This window comes from Sceloporus undulatus, chromosome 1 (genome assembly GCF_019175285.1).
Source record: "Sceloporus undulatus isolate JIND9_A2432 ecotype Alabama chromosome 1, SceUnd_v1.1, whole genome shotgun sequence".
NCBI classification, from domain to species: domain Eukaryota; kingdom Metazoa; phylum Chordata; class Lepidosauria; order Squamata; family Phrynosomatidae; genus Sceloporus; species Sceloporus undulatus.
In genome coordinates, this window is record NC_056522.1 from 240749985 (window position 1) to 240769326 (window position 19342).

General features: G+C 41.5%; 1 protein-coding gene across 2 annotated transcripts; it reads right to left on the bottom strand.

Annotated features, from left to right (window-relative positions):
- Positions 1 to 1057: 1057 nt before the first annotated feature.
- LOC121918962 (dnaJ homolog subfamily C member 21-like) lies at positions 1058 to 16434 on the bottom strand. Of its 2 annotated transcripts, none has more exons than XM_042445078.1 (9): positions 16316 to 16434; positions 15957 to 16071; positions 12156 to 12278; positions 10227 to 10336; positions 9143 to 9196; positions 8412 to 8495; positions 7733 to 7826; positions 4516 to 4586; positions 1058 to 2750 (listed from the first exon to the last, which is right to left on the bottom strand). In XM_042445078.1, the coding sequence occupies exons 3-9, from the start codon at positions 12227 to 12229 to the stop codon at positions 1222 to 1224; spliced, it is 2016 nt and encodes a 671-aa protein (XP_042301012.1). In that variant the 5' UTR covers positions 12230 to 12278; positions 15957 to 16071; positions 16316 to 16434; the 3' UTR covers positions 1058 to 1221. The 2 variants fall into 2 exon arrangements, with proteins under 2 accessions (XP_042301012.1, XP_042301011.1); XM_042445077.1 differs by having other exon boundaries at positions 9143 to 9214.
- Positions 16435 to 19342: the final 2908 nt, after the last annotated feature.

The following is a 19342-nucleotide window of genomic DNA, read 5'->3' on the forward strand; positions in this document are numbered from 1 at the left end:
AAGTAATCTGTTGACCTATGGCTCCCTCCTGAATTTCATAGGGTTTTCTTAGACAAGGAATACTCAGAAGTGATTTGCCATTGCCTTCCTCTGAAATACAGCCCACAGCACTTGTATTCATTGGCAGTCTCCCATCCAAGTACCAACCAGGGCTGATCATGCTTAGCTTCCAAGATTAGATGGGATCAGATGCCTTCATGGTAATTAGGCCTGTTGTTAAATTAGAATATATAATGTTTTTAAAAAGGAGACGTTCTGCTGAAATTCTTGGTTCTTATGCTCATCATTACTAACCCAAATGATGCTGATTTCAACAAGCCTCTGCTCAGTATGGCAACGTCTGGATCCAATCCATCACGCTTTAAATAATTTATCTGTACGTTTGGGTCACATGCTGTACACACTGGAATCAGGAATAAAAATAACAGATAGCTCTTTCTTCCCTGACTAATTTTTAATTCTAGCTCTCCAAGGGACTACTGTGAGGCTGCAGGAAGAAGTACAAGACATCTCATCCATAACCCACCACCAAACTGTCTGTTCATTGAAAAGAAAGTGCTGCAAAGGGACAGTCAAAAGTGAATCCAGAAGGTGATCCAGCTCATTACTTTGCTGGTTTGCATCCGAATAGAAAATGCTGTGTAGCAAACTGGAGCAGGGGTGGGTAGGTGTAAATTAAAAAAAAAAAAAAAGGGGGGGGGGGGGAGATTCCAGAATTGTTGTTTCTACATATGATCAGTAAAGAAGTATGAAAAGGGATATATTATGGGGTGTACCCATGGAGGGCAAAATGAAAGCATTGGCCCTGGTATTGGAATTCTGCATCACACATTAAATTTTTCTTCAGTCCCCAAATTTCTACCACTATAGAAATGTAAAACTTCAATTGAGCATTTAGAAATATTGTTTAGGCATCCAAAGAAAAGGGGCAGACAAAATGAGCAAGACAATGCAAACAAAGCAAATGAAACCAGTGTCATTCAGTAATATACACACACTACAAGAGATGGTAAAAAGTTACATTACTATCTTTATTGAGAAAATACTCCTGCTACCAACTGAATATGGCCTCTTGGAACTCTCCTTTTTTTTCTGAGTCTAGCAAATATGGGATGCCTCTCATTGCTACCTGATGGGAAATGGATAAATGGGAGCAATCACAGCCCATGAGCCAGACACTGAGCTGACTTGCCTGAAAGCTAGCTTGATCCTTCCTATAAGTCAATGAGTCACATTTGGGATGTGATTCATTCCCAGTTTCTGGCCTTGAATATTTGGAAGCTGTGCACTGGGATGAGGCGTTTTCATCAATCTCCCTCGCCGTTGGCCATTTATGTCCAGGAACTGACTACTTTCAGAGACAGGCTGATGTTTTTCATTCGGGGTTTCTGGGGTGACTTGATGTGTCCTTCTTCTAAGCAATCTTTTTTTGGTGTGAAGAGGAATTTCACTCACCTGAATGGTTGGAAGAGGGCCCTTTTTCTTACTTTTTGGAGGACTTTTACAATGTGCAGGGGTCTTCTTCAGCTCAGACAGTACCTCCCCACCTCCATTCGATGGGTCATTACCTTCAGACTCTCTATGATGATCATTGAGCATCCTATTTTTCCGGGCCTGGGATCTGCTTCTGCTGGTGTAGGACCTGTTTCTCCCAGCCTGAGACTTGCTCCTCCTGCTGTGCAGCCTTCTTGTCCGATTCTGCAATTCTTTGCTTTTCAATGGCTGCCCGCTAGCACTACAGAAAGTCATTGGTCTTTGAAGATCTGGCTTAGTGTCAGTGGAAGAATTAAATAGCATCCCATTTAATTCTGTTCTCTTCTCTGGTTCAGAATCTAAAGTGGACCCACCTTTCTCACATTTGAGTTCCAGTTTTTCATCCTTCGTTCCCAGGAGCTTTTCACCTTTTACAACATAGGGATCATTTTCCCCAGCCCGTGGCTCCCCATGTTTTTCAACATGGAGCTCTCTGCTCCCAACCTGAGAGCTACATTCAGAAGCTGTCTTGTGTTTCATGGGAAATACATGACACCTGGGGTCTATTTTCAGGGGGTCAAGGGATCCCTGAGCTGGCTTCTCTAGTCCATGAGCCACCTTGTCTCGCCTGGACTGTCCCTCTTCTGGCTTAGGTTGTCTTTTTTTTGTTCTGCTGTGCCCTTCTTCTTGCTCAACATGCCCCTCTCCTGGCTTAGGATACCCAGGGTTACTCCTATCTGCCAAAGGAGGCCCCTCTTCTGGCCTGTGCTGTCTCTTGTTGGTCTTCAAATGGCCTTCATGCACCCCACAACTTCTCTCGCCTGGCTTGGGAAACACAAAATACTCTTTATCTGTTCTGGGGCTTTCCTCATCTGGCTGGCATTGTCCCTTATTTGTCCTAGAATGTGCCTCTTTTAGATCACATTTTCCCTCTCCAGGCATGGGAAATCCAGGAATCTTTCCCCCACTCTTGGGACAACTGCTCTTATCTGCCTTGTGCTGTTGCTCTCTCCCCTTGGAGGTATTTGCCTGGGAATGCCTGCCATGAGCTCCAGAGGAACCTTTCTCTTCCTGAGGGTGTCTTCCTTCAGCCCAGTCCCGGCACTCTTCTGCCCAGTCTCGCCATTTGTTTGCCCAGCGCCGCCATTCATCTGCCCACCGACGCCTCTCACAAGTCCAAAAACTCCACTTATTTGGACAATAGTGTCCCTTGTCTGGCCTGTAATCCCATTCATTTCCTGTTCCTCTATTGATTTCTCTATCATAAACTGGTATGCCTGCAATAAACAAAGTAAATTGGTTACCCAAAGCACTGTTCCAGCAATAGAACCCTAGAAATATCTCAAAGAACAGCACTCATGCTGAATTCATGGCCACTATGACTGGCCCTAACTTGCTTTTTTCAGTACTATAAAAAGCTCAGTGTTAAGGACAGGAATTGAATGCTCCTCCAGATATTCTTTAATTGCAACTTCTAGCAGTCCTAGGTAGCCTTAGGTAGCATGATAAGGAATGTTGGGAGTTGTAGTTCAACAACATCTGGTGGGCCACACAATTTCCAGTGCTGCTCTAAATTGTTCATCAAGTTTTAGTTACTGTCACATAATTTGGGAAAAGTAATCTTTATGGTTATGTTGCTACTATATAAAGAGATCTGGAGAACATGCTTGCTTGCTTGCTTGCTTATTTATTTATTTATTTATTTATTTTAATTTATATCCCACCTTTGTCCCAAGATGGGATTCAAGGCAGCTTGTATTTGTTGTGTGCCTCCAAATCATTTTTGACTTATGGCAACCCTAAGATGAAGATCTGGCTTAGTCATGGAGTTTTCTTGGCAAATTTCTTCAGAGTGGTTTTGCAATTGCCATCCTCTAAGGCTGAGAGAATGTGACATGCCCAAGGTCAGCCAATGGGTTTTTATGCTTAAGCAGGGAACTCAAACTCTGATCTCCAAAGTCATAGTCCAACACTCAAACCACTACACTACACTGACTCTCCAAGGCAGCTTACAATCATTTAAAAGATTAAAAGATTAAACGAAAACATTGATTTGCAAAAGTTAAAAAAGAATTAAACAATACTTTTTAAAAGATTAAAAATAGTTTTAAAACACTTCAGTTGTACTTAAAACATAATTTCCAGTAAAAGATTAAAAATACAACACACCACTTTACATGCAGACTACTGCTCCATAATTAAAATTCAAATGCCTGCTTGAATAAAAATGTCTTTCAATAGCAGAAAGAAAGTAGAAAGGGGGCCAACCATTTCCCATGGATGGGAGTCCCACAGCGTCAGAGCAACCACAGATAAGGTCCTCACCAAACACACCTGCAAAAGCGATGGGACTGAAAGAAATCCCCCTCCTGTATAGAACCAGAATTCTTGGATAGTCACTAAATAAAAGGATAAACATTCTGTCATCGATTTATCCTATCTGGTATATGACTCTGAAGATCAGGCTTCGATATCCTGCTCAGGGTGACCATGGCTGAATTATACATTGTCCGTCATAGAAAATCAAGTGATGTGGCCTTAGTGTTGCCGTAAGTCAGAAACCTCTTCACACTTGATCTTACTCAAAAGGCCAAGGAGCAATCAGAAACCTCTTGAAGGCAAACAACAACAACCAATTTACACTTAGGGTATACTGACAACAAATATTACAAAAGCCACTCAATGAGAGGCAGAAAAAATTAGTGTCTAGCTTATGTTTGCTATGCTAGCTATTGGAGATACATATATCTTCAAGATATATTAGGGTTGCTTGCTTGCTTAACATTTATTTGCTGAGTTGGCCTACCTGTAATTCAGAAAACAGCAAACATCCTTATTGTTTTTGCCTGGTGAGTCATGCAGGGGCTGATCATTCTATTTATGAAACAAAAGTTACTGAGCCAGAATTTTGTGGGGAGGTGTCTCAGTTTTCAACAGAATTCAATACTTTCTGAAAATCAGGTTCCCCTGAGGTGCTCAATGAAAAGCAAGCAAAACATTTAACACTGGTCATGAGGTATAATCCTACCCAATCCAATTTACCATTAACATGGATAGATACCGTCTTCCCGTCCTCTTCAACTTCCAAGTACTTGCTCTCATTCTCAAGATGTCTGAAGGAGGAAAGTGTAATGAAAGGGGGAACAAATAGTTATTTGATCTATTATTGTTCTGGTATATTCATTCCCAGGAAGAGATGCTCCTGGAATTTTTTGCCTCAGGTATATATATTAAAAAGTGTGTTGGGGGGGGGGGGGGTAACCTTGGTTATTGTGCTTAGTGATGGGCAGGCATTGCCTTTTACTGTTCTGCCCCAGACAGTAATGTGTTCAAGTAGTCCCTGCCAGTCAAACAAGGGGGAAATGCTTTAGGAGGACAAGAATCCATATTTATGCACATTATACTTTATTTATTCATAACCTCATCTCTACCCCACATTTTTAAAGCCCCTTGGTTGTGCCATGCACCAAAAGAACCAACTGAGATCAGAAAGTGTACTGGGAGGGACAACCCACTACTTATAGTCATGAATGTGTTACAAATGACCAGTGCTTTTATTAGTTATGGCATACAGAGTGTTGACATGGTATAAGTAATGGATCCAGTTATTGGGCAATCTGACTGCTGGACAATTCTTTTCCCAGTCCACATGCTGTCTAATTTTGAAAGTGGCTGGGTTTGGGGGTTCCTCCCACCATCTGAGAAGATCATATGGGTCTTTTCAACCACCTTGGGAAATGGCAGACCTGCCAGCCCCTGAGATAGGTTATAGCCTTGAGGCCTAGCACATAGTTCTTTATGGGGACCTCATCTTTGCAGGGAAGAGGATACCCAATATTTGCTCAATGACTGAAGAGGATCCAGTCCAACACCCACCTCAATGTAGGTGTAAAGGGAAAAAAAAGTTTTGAATTATATCTGGGAGAACCTTACTAAGCCCCATATGTGTATGGAGACCTTAAGCCTCAAACTGTTTTTTGATCAGTGTTGCCTTCCTATTTACATGTGATTGCCTCACACAATCATATAACAGCTGGTGGCCTGGCCCGGATGTCAGTGAAGAGTGAATCCATTTTGGGGTTTAATCTCACTTTTAAAGAAATTATCCAAGGTTCTGAACTATGGCACAAAAAATTAGGTTCAGTAAGTTGGACAGCTCCTGGCTAAACGTGGAGTGGATTTATTGCCCCACTAACATCAGAGCTGCTGGCTACCACTTTAAGGCACCTTCTTGAATTCTGTAAGGCAATCATCCCTTCTCTCTCTCTCTCTCTCTCTCTCTCTCACACACACCTATTTCACAGTTTTCATGTAAAGACTTCCTGGCTACAATCTGTTATGCGCACAACCCCTCTGACACACCATACAACTAACAGTCACAAACCCATGTCTTCTTTTATATATTCTATAATGAAAAGAACATTTCTCCAAGGCAGAGATTCTTCCTTCTCATTCAGCAACTGATAAGTTACTTTTTTATAGAGGGATATCCTAGGCACTCACCTGCAAAGCTACATTCCACAAACATTTAATTAATATGTTGCTACTTGCATTTTGCTAGCAAAAACAATAGCAAACTGCCCTGGTGGTACAGTAGCTAAATGCCAGTACTGCAGCCATAAGGCTGTGCATTTGATCTCAGGGCTCCAAGGTTGACTCAGCCTTCCATCCTTAAGTAAGTCAGTAACATGAGTACCCAGCTTGCTGGGGGCAATTGGCTTACAGACTGTAAACTGCTTAGAGAGTGCTGAGTTCACTGATAAGTGGTATAGAAATGTTAATGCTATTGCTACTGCTATACTCCCTCAGATGTCCTTATTACTCTCCCAAACTTACAAGCATCACGTACACGGGGCACTCTAAAGGCCTATCAAAAAGACTGCCTTTCTCTCTTCCTACTTAATGACACGCAGTCAGAAACACACTAAGCAACCTTAAGAAAGGTGTGTTTTTTTCACCCCAGATCCACTGGAGGGGGAGATTAGAACATGGTGCAGTTTCACATTCGCTGCCAGCTATGTTGATCACACTAGCTCCATCTGGGTATCAGGAGCACTGAAATAAACCCATAGCAATCACTCGCAAATTAAAACTGTGCCAGATTCATACAACCACAGTTTTACAGTACCATTTAATTATGCCAGAAATCTAAGGCTGTTGTTTTTGACCCTACCAGCATGTGTTGACTATCCTTCTAATAGCACTTAAAAATTAATGGGTATCCATCCATGAAAGCTAGTTCCATAAAATATGTAACTATGAATGAAGCAAAATTTGAACCAATACACCTCAAACACATTCATCTATACAGCATTCTCTTCTACAGTCCACAGTTAAAAAGATAAAATATAGTCCTCCCATTTGCTATCAGACTACTAGAGTGCAGTTTTACTGGAGGAAATTATTTGTATAAGAATGCCATATTTGTGGAGCACTGCTGTATAATGTCCAAGTCTTGAGATCCTTGGGAGGACTTTCTCATGGTCCTGCCATTGTCATAGGCCCATCTGGTGGGTACTCATGATATGTCCTTCTAGGCTGTGGAATTCCCTCCCATGGTTGACTGGGCTGGCCCCCTCTCTGATCTCTTTCCACTCAGAAGATAAAGGCCTTTGCATTAAAACAGGTATCTGGAGATGAACTAGGTGTGCAGAAAAGTTTTTTATATATGAATGTGTGCATATGAGACCATAACTAACTATTGCACATTCTCCTCCAAGGATCTTTGTGGGAATTAAGAAAACAGCAAAGATCTTTGCTTGCAGGATAGTTTTACCTTGCTTGTTATGTCTTTTAAATAATTTTCTGGGCATTTTAACAGTATAGCTAAGAGCTAGAAGGGTCCACAAGGGTCATCTAGTCTAATTGTTGGGGCATGTGTGATTTTAAAAAAAACTTTATCAGATCTGATTTTTAACTTTATTGTAAGATGCCGTGGAGCACCCGTCAGGAGAAAGGTGGGATATTAAGTCAAACAATCTTGTATGCAATGCCCCATGAGGTGCCACCTGGCACTTCTGGGCATGCTGGGAGAAGACAAACAGTTTGTGAGCAGAGATTCAAAGCTTAGGTTAAGGGTGAATAACCAGTGCCCCCTCCAATATTTTGGACTTACACTTCTAGAACCCCAGCCAAAATTAACAATGGACAGTGATAGGATATTGTGAGAGATGTAGTCCAAAGCATCTGGAGAGGTGAAGGTTTCCAATCTTGGCTTAAGGAAAAGATTGGTAGAAAGACATTCACTTTCTTCTCTTACCTTTTAGTTGTGATTTTTTTACCATTAATGATGGCCGTCATGATAGAAAAGTGGTGAAACCTTTTAGGAGCACTGAAGAAGGACACAGAAAAATCTGAAATAAAGATTGGCACATGCTTGTTGATTAAGTGCTTTCAAGCCATTTGTTCTGCCAGACCCCCATCTCTTCACTCTCCAAGACAAAATGAACAAACTCATTCCATTTCCTCTCTTTCCAGCTGTTCCAGGCAATTATCACAGCAAAGCATGTTGTGGACCTTAAAAAGACCTCTGGAACTATTGAGCCCAGTTCCCAAGGATCGAGGCATCTTCACATCTGTTGCTGACCCTGCAATTCAGCAATTTTTTTTTACCACCAGCTGCTGGGAGAGCAAGGGGAGGAATAGTTGCTTTTGCTCATATATAAGACTGCCAACACATCCTTCAGTACAAATAGACAGTGCTTCTGCATTATCCTCCTTATCCCTTTCAGCTTTGTTTCATACCTATGCATGTTCTTCACTTTGGTAAATTCCTTAAAATCTGACCATGTAAACACATTAATTTTCTGTGGCAGATAGACGTCTACTCATACATAGGTAAGGTAGCTGCCAACATTAGATTAACACTCCAGATTTGTAGTATGGGAAACAACAGAGTTCATAGCAGAATCAAATTCCAGATATGGTTTAGAGATTACCTGAAGAGGAACGTTTTCCTGTGAAAAATATTTTGATGCCATCTTGATCAAACACTGACAGGTGTTTCTCAGCTTCAGCTTTTTCTAAAGAGAGATAAAAATAGACTGTTATGACTGTTTTGTGCACTAAAAAGTCTGTGTAAATAAAATAATTGTTTAAAAAGCAATCATGAGACCATTACTAGTGATTGCACATTCTCCTCCAAGGATCTTTGTGGGAATTAAGAAAACAGCAGAGATCTTTGCTTGGAGGATAGAAAAGCTAGCTCCTTCCATTTATACATTCTAGGCTTGTCTTCATTGACCATGTTTGTGAAACAGTAGCAAAAGATGCCCGCTTTGTCCTCTGTCAAAAATTTGACTATGCCATTCTCTTACTTTAAATTCTAACATCTGTGTTTTAGAAAACTAGGCTTCCCTAGTTCTACTATAGCTACTTATTTATTCCAAACTACTTCTCTCTTTATTAGGATGGAGCCCCCAAGGAACCCCTCCGAACAATCTGCACATACATATTTATTACTTTGCAAATGGCAGTACACCACATTGGGCAGTGGAAGGAACACATTCTGGTTCTCTCTAAATATATAGAAAGAAACAAGACCTTACTGAATCTCTTAGGGTATGATTACTACATTGTCATCCAACCCACCAAACCCCTAGTGAAGTTACTAGGCATGATCAAGTAGTTGAATGGATGCAGGCCTTTGTCATTCCTCCAGAGAACTCACTTGCTTCTTTGAAAGTGTCCTTGCTGCTTCCATCATAGTGGTCACGCGTATTTTCTGGAACAGAAGGCAAAGCTGATGGAAATTTGGAGCACTCCTTATTTTTTGAATGATTCTACTTTTAATGTTATTGTCCCACATTACAACCAGGAGACTGGCCTGTGAATCAGGATGTCTTGAACAACCAAAAATTCACCCTCTGTTCCAGGAGTGGGAATAATGTATCCCCCCCCCCCGATCCTACCAAGGTGTTGTCCAACGGCAAATCCCAGCAGTCCTAACCATTGCTTCTACTGGCTATGACTGCTGAGAGCTGCAGTCCTACAACAACAGTATTGTCTACCCCTGAACTATTCTCTGAACCCTACTCAGTCTCCCACACCTTATCTGTAATATGGGTCTTGGACGTAATTATTCACAAGCTATGCAACTTTTAACAGCCTACATTGTATGTGAAAAGTGTAACAAGGACACATTCTAAACACAGTAACAACAAAGTCGCCTTATTGGTGTAAGAAATGGTGTTACTTTTAACAAATACTTTTGAAAGGCATTTGTAGGCAGGAATTTTTCAAGTTTAATGCCACTGTTTTATCAATATTACAATCTCCCCACCCCCCAAAAAATGCCAAAGAAGAAGTAACAGAAAAGTAACAAGGTATACAACAAGGAATGCAACAAGTTACTTCTTAAACACCATAACAAGCAATGGAAACACATCACTTTGCAAATACCGTACTATAACCAATAATGGGAAAGGGCTGCTTTTTAAAAGTGAATTTCCAAGCTGGGGATTTGGCATATGTTGGAAAGCAACTGTTAAGAAGGGATTTCGATAAAGAATGTAAGATTTGTATAGCACTGGAGCGTGACTTTGGCATGGCTTCTGGCCTCTTAGGACACATGCATAATTTAAACAGCATACCTCCAAAGTGACCTGAAGCAGCTTTATTTTGGCCTGTCTGTTTGGGTCCAATGTTTTGTACTGTAAATTAATCAGTCAAAAATAAGCAAGCGTGATCCTGTGGGATATCCCTTTGCAGCAAGGAAAAAAATGGCATGGCTAGAGAGAAATTGCATTCCTTACTGTCTGAAAGGATTTTGTAGGCTTCCACGATCTCTTTGAACTTCTGTTCAGCTTCCTTCCTATTTTCTGGATTTTTATCTGGGTGCCATCTGAGAACTTTACTCCGGTACCTGTATAGTTCCACAAGATGTAACAGACCTGAATGGAAATCTATACATGGTAGAATTAAGTTACCATTCCCATAACCATTACTCTATATAATGTCTCATTTTCCATGTGATTCATAACTAAGGTCCAAAACACACTGCAGAAATAATCCAGTTTGAGACCACTTTAACTGCCCTGGCTCAATGCTAGGGAATTCTGGAACTGTAGTTTTGAGAGACATTTAGTCTTTTCTGTCAGAGAGCTCTGGTACCATGATACACTACAGTTCCCCGGATTCCCTAGCACTGGCCATAGAATCATAGAATCATAGAGTTGGAAGAAACCACAAGGCTCATCCAGTCCAACCCCCTGCCATGCAGGAACTCTCAATCAAAACATCCCTGACAGATGGCCATCCAATCTCTGTTTAAAAGCCTCCAAAGAAGGAGACCCCACCACTCTCCAAGGGAGTGTGTTCCACTGTCAAACAGCCCTTACTGTCAGGAAGTTCTTACTAATGTTCAGCTAGAACCTCTTTTCCTGTAGCTTGTATCCATTGTTCTGGGTTCAATTCTCTGGAGCAGCAGAAAACAAGCTTGATCCCTCCTCAATACACCCCTTCAAATATTTAAACAGGGCTATCATATCACCTCTTAATCTTCTCTTCTCCAGGCTAAACATACCCAGCTCCCTAAATCTCTCCTCATAAGGCATGGTTTCCAGATCCTTCACCATTTTGGTGGCTTTCCTCTGAACACACTCCAGCTTCTCAACATGCTTTTTGAATTGTGGTGCTCAGAACTGGACACAGCATTCTAGATGAGGCCTGACCAAGGCAGAATAAAGTAGCACTACTACTTCCCTTGATCTAGACACTATACTTCAATAGTGGAATATTTCTGCAGTGTGTTTTGGACCAAAATTGCAATAGCAATGGACTGCAGTCCACTAATCCTGTCTCAGGGCTAAACTGTACATTTGAGGGGGAAAATGTTACTGTTTTGGATGACAGCTCTTCAAATCCCTCAGTCAACAAGCTCACTGGGAATTGGTTTCCAAAAAGGAATTTTCCCAAGCTCTGCTATACACTGCATTAAAGACATAATGTGCAATTTAAGATCATTCTCACTTTTGCAATGGGATCTTGTAGCATCTTTTAAACTAACTTTTTGAATTAACATTTGAAAGAAAGAAACTGGTAGCATGCAAGTTTGTAGACTTCAGTCTACTTCCCCAGTTAGTCTCAAAGCTGCTACAAGATCCCTTTGCATACTGACTTTCCAGACTAACATGGCTCTTTGAATTCTCACTTTTATTCTTGTATAAACACACATAGGCCCAATCCAGACTAGTACAGTCCTCCCTCCCCCCATTCTCGTAGTCTTTGGATCCGCATCCCTCACTTATGTGCGAGGGACAAACAGAGGGAGAATGAATGGGGCATATGCTCGAGGTGTGCCCCTGCACACCCCACACCTCCATGCCTATATTTAAGCCAATGGGTCTTGAATATAGGTGAAACTCCATTTTCATGAGATGGTCCAGAACAGATCCCCCACAAAAAAGGAGGGGCGACTGTACCATTGCACACAGGTGAAGCAGGTTTAAACCTCCATGCCCTAGCCAGTTTTTTTTAATTTTTTGTAAAAAGAGAGAGCGACTCCATTGGAGCCATCGTACTGCCACAGTTGTTGCTGAAGTCAAGAATAAACAAATGACCAAAGTTATCAGGAGGAACACAGTTACTTCATAACACAGCCTACTGGTAAATGTTACAGAAGCAAAAGTGAGTAAAAGTTGTATGCCTGGGTAGGATTTGACCTGACAAAACATTTTTCTTACGCTCTTTTGATATCGTTCATAGAGGCACTTTGTGGAACATCCAATATTTTGTAGTAATCCACCATGATGCCCATCCATCCAGTGCACAGACTGTCAAAGAAGAAACCAGAGAAGGAGCCAAACCTGAAAATAAATTGGAATCCTCATATGTTAAGTTATATTGAGGTAAATAGAGACATGAGAACCAGTGTGGCATAGTGGTTTGAGTGTTGGGCCACAGCTCTGGAGGCCAGGGTTTGATTCCCAGCTCAGCCATGAAATCCCCTGGGTGACCTTGGGCAAATCACACTCAGCCTCAAGGGAAGGCAATGAGAAATCTTATTGAAATCCTCTGAAATCTTGCCAAGAAAATCCCATGATAGGTTTGCCTTAGGGTCGCCATAAGTTGGAAACGACTTGAAGGCCATAACTACAACAAAGGAGATAGTATTTATTAAGGGTTAGAAGATTTGCTACTTCAATTGGAATCAGTGTCACAGTCCCCAAGCAACTGCTTCAGGTCTCCAAGATGTGTGTCTCCATCATGGATCCTGACCTAATACCAATCTGCAGTATGGAGTCATTATACATTGCATTGAAGTCTGTGCTATGCCTTTAATATGTGATGCCATCCTGGAAGGATAATAGTGACTTCTTGCATTGATACAAATATATAGTAATTCAGGTCAACAAAACCCCAGCTGCATGAATCCTAATGTTAGTACAAGCTAGAGCAGAAAAACTGAAACAGTGGGATTTGCCTACTATTCAACTAGATGGGTCTACTCTAGTTGGGAATGATCAATAGGAGTCTAGGCCTGATTGAAAGACATGACAAGATTAGAAAGGGAGACATGGGTATCCTTCTCCATAACAACCTATCTTCTCATTTCGCTTTCTCCCTCTGCTGCTTATTGTACTTCATCCTTCTTCCAAGGAACTAGCAACCTGGGGTGGGGGAAAAGAAGTGTTCTACAGCCACAGATTTTCTTCCATGCTAATTTCTCTGTGCTAATTGAAACAAGCTATAAGACAGGGAATTCTCAATGTATGGTCCATGGGCCCCAAGAGGGTTTTATGAGTGGTTTTCAGGGGCTCTGTGTTTTTCTTTTCTTCAGTTTGTTTGAAAACTGTGGTTAAGTGCAACTTTCTAGGAAAGTCTTTCATGGCTTGTTGCATCAGATTCCCCAAAGGTTCAGAACTACTGCTATAAAGCAGTCCCCAAAAGGAGGTTCTCAGATTCCTAGATGGGTAGTATGAATTAATGGCCCAGTAGATTTTGCTATGAGAGGAAAATAATAAATGAAGATTGTATTAAACAATCTTATACACACAGAGAGAGAGATTGCACGCTTAGCAGCAGTTGGGTTGAATATCCTTCTAAAGCAAGGTTGGCAAGTTTGGTCAAGACCAGCTAATAAGTGCTTTAAGGGTATTTAGGGAAGACATTAAAGATGCCTTCAGCCCATCTGACCCAGTCTGCAGTGTCTCTCGTGTTCCTTGATTCGTGTTTGAACAATGCATTTGGTGGTCCCTATGTAGACTTGTCCACAGCCACACAGTATTCAAACACGAATCAAGGAACACGAGAGAAACTGCAGACTGTCAGCCAGTGGCAGTGGCAGAACATGTTGTAAACCATCCTGGACACAAAATGCTGTTTGAAAACACTGAAATTCTGGACCATTGCAACAACTATCAGGTCAGAATGCACAGGGAAGCCATTGAAATTCATAAACACATGGACAATTTCAACAGGAAAGAAGAAACTCTTAAAGTCAACAAAGTTTGGCTACCAGTCCTGAAAAACACCAAAACCAGGACCCAGCAAACGCAAATGAAAACAACCCAGGATGAGGGGGAGTCCCAGAGGACAATTAAAGACAATTAATTAAATAGACACCCTGTAGGCCTTGCCATTCAACAACAGATCAATACACAGATTAACATGAAAATCACTTCCCCTCAACCAATATATATACCCCACTCTCTTCCATGGCAGCATTCTCTGAAGATGCCAGCCACAGCTGCTGGCGAAACGTCAGGAATAAACTTTTCTATAACATGGCTTCATAGCCCGAAAAAGCCACAAAAAACTATGGTCATCTCTAGCTTTCTGGTTATATCCATGAAACATCAGGTCCTGGTACAGTCCTGGCCTGGCAACTGTATTCATTTATGCAAGACCTTGGAGCCTGAAGGATAACCAGGAAACCTCCTCCTCCTCCACAGCAGTTACCTCTGGAGAATTAGGCCACCTGGCTGTAGAAAATGCTTGAGAACGAACACAAAGCATCCACCTGCCTTTGAGAAGTGAGGGTAAGGGGAATTGGATGGGGCTACCCTCTGTTCTTCTGCAGTGGTGCAGCTCCTTCAAATCCCTCACACCATCCCCCTCTTTTCAATGATCTCCTTTTTTATTATTCTCCATCTCTTTGCTATTCTAGTCACCCAGAGAGGCTGTAACGCAATCCAATTGATTCAAAAGCCAGCTTTTGTTTGTTCATTCAGGATTAAATTGTAAGAAAAAGAAGTGTGCCTTATGAACATATATTGTAATTACACTCCTTAAAAATGCCCATTATAATGTTATTGACATGCTCTTGCATTTCTTTTATTTTATGCAAATAGAACTATTGCTTTCCAGTATACTAAATCATTATTTTTTGAGTAAGAGTCATTCAGTACACAGAATAACATTGGCTGGAAATACAAGTGCTTCTAAAATACTAAGAGTGTGTTCACACTGTACAATTATAGCACTTTGGCGCCACTTTAACTGCCAGGACTCCACCCTAGAAATTCCTAAGATTTACAATTTTGTGCATGCTTAGAATTCTCTGCTAGGGAGTTCCTCCAGTCCTGGAGTTTCTGGGGACCTAACCAAATTACAAGTCCCAAATTTTCATAGGATGGAGTAATAACAGTTAAAGTGGCATCAAAGTGCTATAATTTTGCAATATGGATACATCACAGGTGGTCTTAGATTTGGGGTTGTGGGGAGGCTCTACTGCTGCTTTCCATTCAGACCAAAACAGACTTCAGCTAATGAGCCATGGTTATGACAACTAATATGTAGCCAGATCCTGTGTACATTTACTTTTCAAGGAAGCCCTACTGGGATAACCCATGACAAACCTAACACTAAAGTAAGTATACTTGAATTAATTAAATAGCCCTGGTGGCACAGTGGTTAAATGCCTGTACTGTAGCCACTCACTCACAAACTATAAGGTTGCGAGTTCAATACTAGAAAAAGGGCTCAAGTTCGACTCAGGCTTGCATCCTTCCGAGGTCGCTAGAATGAGTACCCAGATTGTTGGGGGCAATTAGCTTACTCTTTGTAAACTGCTTAGGGAGTGCTTAAGTGCACTGATAAGTGATATAGAAAAGTACTTGCTATTGCTATTGCTATTACTTGAATTAATCATAATCTGCCAGCACTGTTTACTTTTATTCAGTTTATTTAGAATCTAGTTTTCCTGCCTGAATACTGTCTATGTAACAAAACTGTAGACCTAATTGTCTGTCCTTCTATCAGTCATTAAGCAAGACTTATGCTTACTTCACCTAATTTCCTTTTGCTCACATAACAGATTTCTCTCCCTCAATGTTAGAAAGAAAATCCAGAATATAACATTTTATGTTTCCATTTTAAAGCTTTTTTCCCCCACAAACTTCCATTTTCATAGCTCAGTGCGTAACCATTCTGTTGACATGGTGTGAGATGTTCCTGTTTATGGACATTTTTCTTCTTCCCTTAACCATCTGACCTTTTCTTTTCTTTCAGTAATTTTTTATTTTATTTTATATGACACTTACTTTTTCTTTTCCTCCTTGATGGCTGGTCCTTGGAGCAGTTATTACCCTGTTATATCACTGTAGCCAATTCTTAAGTAATTCTCTTGAAGTTGAATTCATTCTTCTGCTTGCCTAACTAGTGATAAAAATTTACACCTATTGTAAAACTGTGAATAAAATGCTGATTGCAGAAAGTAAAGACAATCATGGACTCTTAACATTAACTAGCTCAATTGCACTGCATGACTATTTAAGAGAAAATGTGTCTTATCATCCTAAGAGTGGCGATTTCAGCTTCTTGTTAAGACAATGACTGTTAAAAAAGTAAACGCATTTTATTACACCAGTACAGTTAGATGGAATACAACTGTGGCCTTTACCTTGTTGCCAGAAGTGATAAATCTATTAATTATGAAACCAAATGGTTCCTCCGAGAGATGTGGGCACAATTCTCTTGCTACAAAGCAAAACAAAACAAGGTTTTAAAAAGATAAATCAGCCATCCTGAATGGGAGACAAGGAAGCATAAGTCAGGGAGGCAGCAGGGCGTATTGTTCTCCAACAGTCCCTGGAATGAAACCTTCTGAGAAGTTGAGCCTGAGTTCCACATGCAAAACAAGGACAGTGATGTCACACACATGTAATGGAACCAATGCCTTTAAATCAGGGAGACTCTTTCTTTAAAGAATGACAACTCATTGCTAGGAGAAAATTGTGTAAATCATTCGCAAACGGATTTGTATGTGTCAATTTTGTGGAACCACATATTCAGTGACAGATGCAGATCTGAAAAAACTATTTGCTCACCTCAGAGCAAATATTAAGCAGCTCAAGTAGATGTAAATATAGCAATCTGCATGGTGGAAGTGTCATGTTATGGTGATTTGATTGTATGTCACCATGATGTCCTTGGTTGTTGCTGTTGCTGTGTGCCTCCAAGTTGTTTCTGACTTATGCCAACTCTATTGGAGGGTTTTCTTGGTATGATTTCTTTTGAGTGGGATTGGCGTTTCCTTTCCTGAAGCAGAGAGAGTATGGCCCACTAGGTTTCTACAGTCACCCACTACATTTCTACAGCTGAATGGGGATTCAAACCTTGTTCTCCCAGAGTCCTATTCCCATGTTCAAACCACTACACCACAATGGCACTCCCTTGGATATAGATATTTAAATCAACAAGTGTCAGGCCGTTGCTTACAGTCTGAAGCTGTTGCTTAGTTCTGTGCAATAAAACAAATGCACATCAGGGCACCCCAGATGAAATAAGGTGCCTGTGGAATGTGGCTGCAAGGCATCGTCTGGGGCATTTAAACAGCCACTCCTCCATTGGTTCCCTTCTTTTAAAAGTACCCTCCCTCACTCACTATTAGATCTTAATATGGTACGCAAACAACATGAAGGTGTTGTTCCCTCCTCTTTCCCCTGCCTGATCTTGGTAATGTATTCTGGTAATATGTTGAATGTTTGTACAGGTGGTCATGCTTTTTGGTTGCCCTAATAAAAGTATTCCTACCATATGGATTTGGGGCTTATCTTATGGTCAGCTTCCTTCCACTGTGGTAGAATCTGCACTGTGGCAAGATAGGAAAGAGTGAAGGGAACTTAATTTCACACTTTCCCCTCACTCAAGGGCTTGCAGATGCCCTCCTGCTGCACAACAACAAATCAGGAGGACATGAGGACAGAGGCCAACCTCTGCATCTAAATGGCTGAGTCATGCGTAGACCAAACATCTATATCATTAATTTGTACAGAGGGATTCAGGATCATGTCTGCTGGGAGAAAAAAACCGACCTCCACACACTGATCAGTTCTTCTAGATTGAGCTTAGGCATCTATTGCTTGTACATGACTTGTACATGTATCTAAGGCCTGATCAACATGTAGAACTGGGGTGAACAATATGTGGCTTTCCAGAGGTTCTGGACCAACCCCCTTTATCTGTCACTACTAGTTTTGCTGGGTAGGACTGATAGGGACTGTAGCCCAAGAACACATTCCTCATCTCTAATGGGGGTGTTAGGAGCAGGGATGGCAGATGCCAGTTAATTCTTGTTGGTAGTCCCTATATCCTAATTACCAGTGCAGGGCTTTGGTTGCTGGGTTACCATTTTGAGTGGTGAGTGTTTGAATTTTTTTTTTAAACCCTGGGAGAGTGTGTTTGTTGCTAAAGGAGTGGAGCTTCTGTGAGTCACATCTGTGAGTCACTAGGGGGTGGAGCTAGCAGACTAGCTCTATATAACTCCTCCTGGAGCCGCGTGCCTAACAGCGTGCAAATTTTTTTGATGCAAAGAAATCTACAGCAGAGGCAGCAGGCGAGAAGCAAACCTTGAGTCAGAACCTTGCCTTTAAGTATAAACTAGCAGCCAGGATATTCCTATAAAGTTATATTCCCAGTAGATTGAGCTCACTGCCAGAGACTGGTGAAAAGGCCAGGTCATCAGAGGCCTTAACAGTGTTTACTAGAGGATTTTTTCAGGAGGAAACCCAAGTCCTGTTTCAGTCATTATTAAAAACTTCGCAGTATGGACACTGATGGAACCACTGCAGTCACCTGCAACACTTGTGGGATGTTTGTCTTCTTGCCTACAGAAGTGGAGAACTTCATATGTACCAAATGCAAGTTGGTAGCACTCTTGGAGGAGAAAGTACAGAGGCTGGAATCCAGAGTAGCTACACTTCAGCATATTAGGGAGCAAGAGGAATTCCTGGACAGAACGGAACTAATGATCTTGGAAGAGTATCACACAGAGGAAGTTACTGGGGCGGAGGAGGTCACTTCACATAGACAGGAGGTAGACAGCTGGAGGAATGTCACAAAGAGAAGTAAGCCAAGAAGGGATTGTTCTGGGAGCTTGCAGCTAGAGACTTGTTTCGAAGCTCTTTCCCTTATCAAGGAGGATGAAGAAGAGCAGCATGGACAGACTTCAGGGACAGAGCAAGGGAGCCTGAGAGTCCCACCCGAGGGAACAGTTGCTGCTAAGCCTCGGAGGAGGCGTGTGGTCATAGTGGGGGACTCCTTGCTGTGGGGTACAGAAGCAGTGATTTGTAGGCCTGACAAGATGTCTCAAGAGGTGTGTTGTCTCCCCGGGGCAAAGATCCGTGATGTGACAGAGAGGCTGACAAGACTGGTCAAGCCTACTGACCAATACCCCTTCCTTTTAGTCCCACCTCTGCATCTAAATGGCTGGAGTCATGCGTAGACCAAACATCTATATCATTAATTTGTACAAGGGATTCAGGATCATGTCTGCTGGAGAAAAAAAACCGACCTCCACACACATGATCAGTTCTTCTAGATTGAGCTTAGGCATCTATTGCTTGTACATGACTTGTACATGTATCTAAGGCCTGATCAACATGTAGAACTGGGGTGAACAATATGTGGCTTTCCAGAGGTTCTGGAC

Excerpts from the sequence above, each read along its gene's own strand:
- LOC121918962 (XM_042445077.1), bottom strand. The coding sequence starts at position 12,229 with ATGGGCATCATGGTGGATTACTACAAAATATTGGATGTTCCACAAAGT. Across the intron at positions 10,337-12,155 it reads ATGAACGATATCAAAAGAGC|GTACCGGAGTAAAGTTCTCA; the intron begins GTAAGAAAAATG and ends GGAACTATACAG. Across the intron at positions 8,496-9,142 it reads GGACACTTTCAAAGAAGCAA|AAAAAGCTGAAGCTGAGAAA; the intron begins GTGAGTTCTCTG and ends ATCTCTCTTTAG.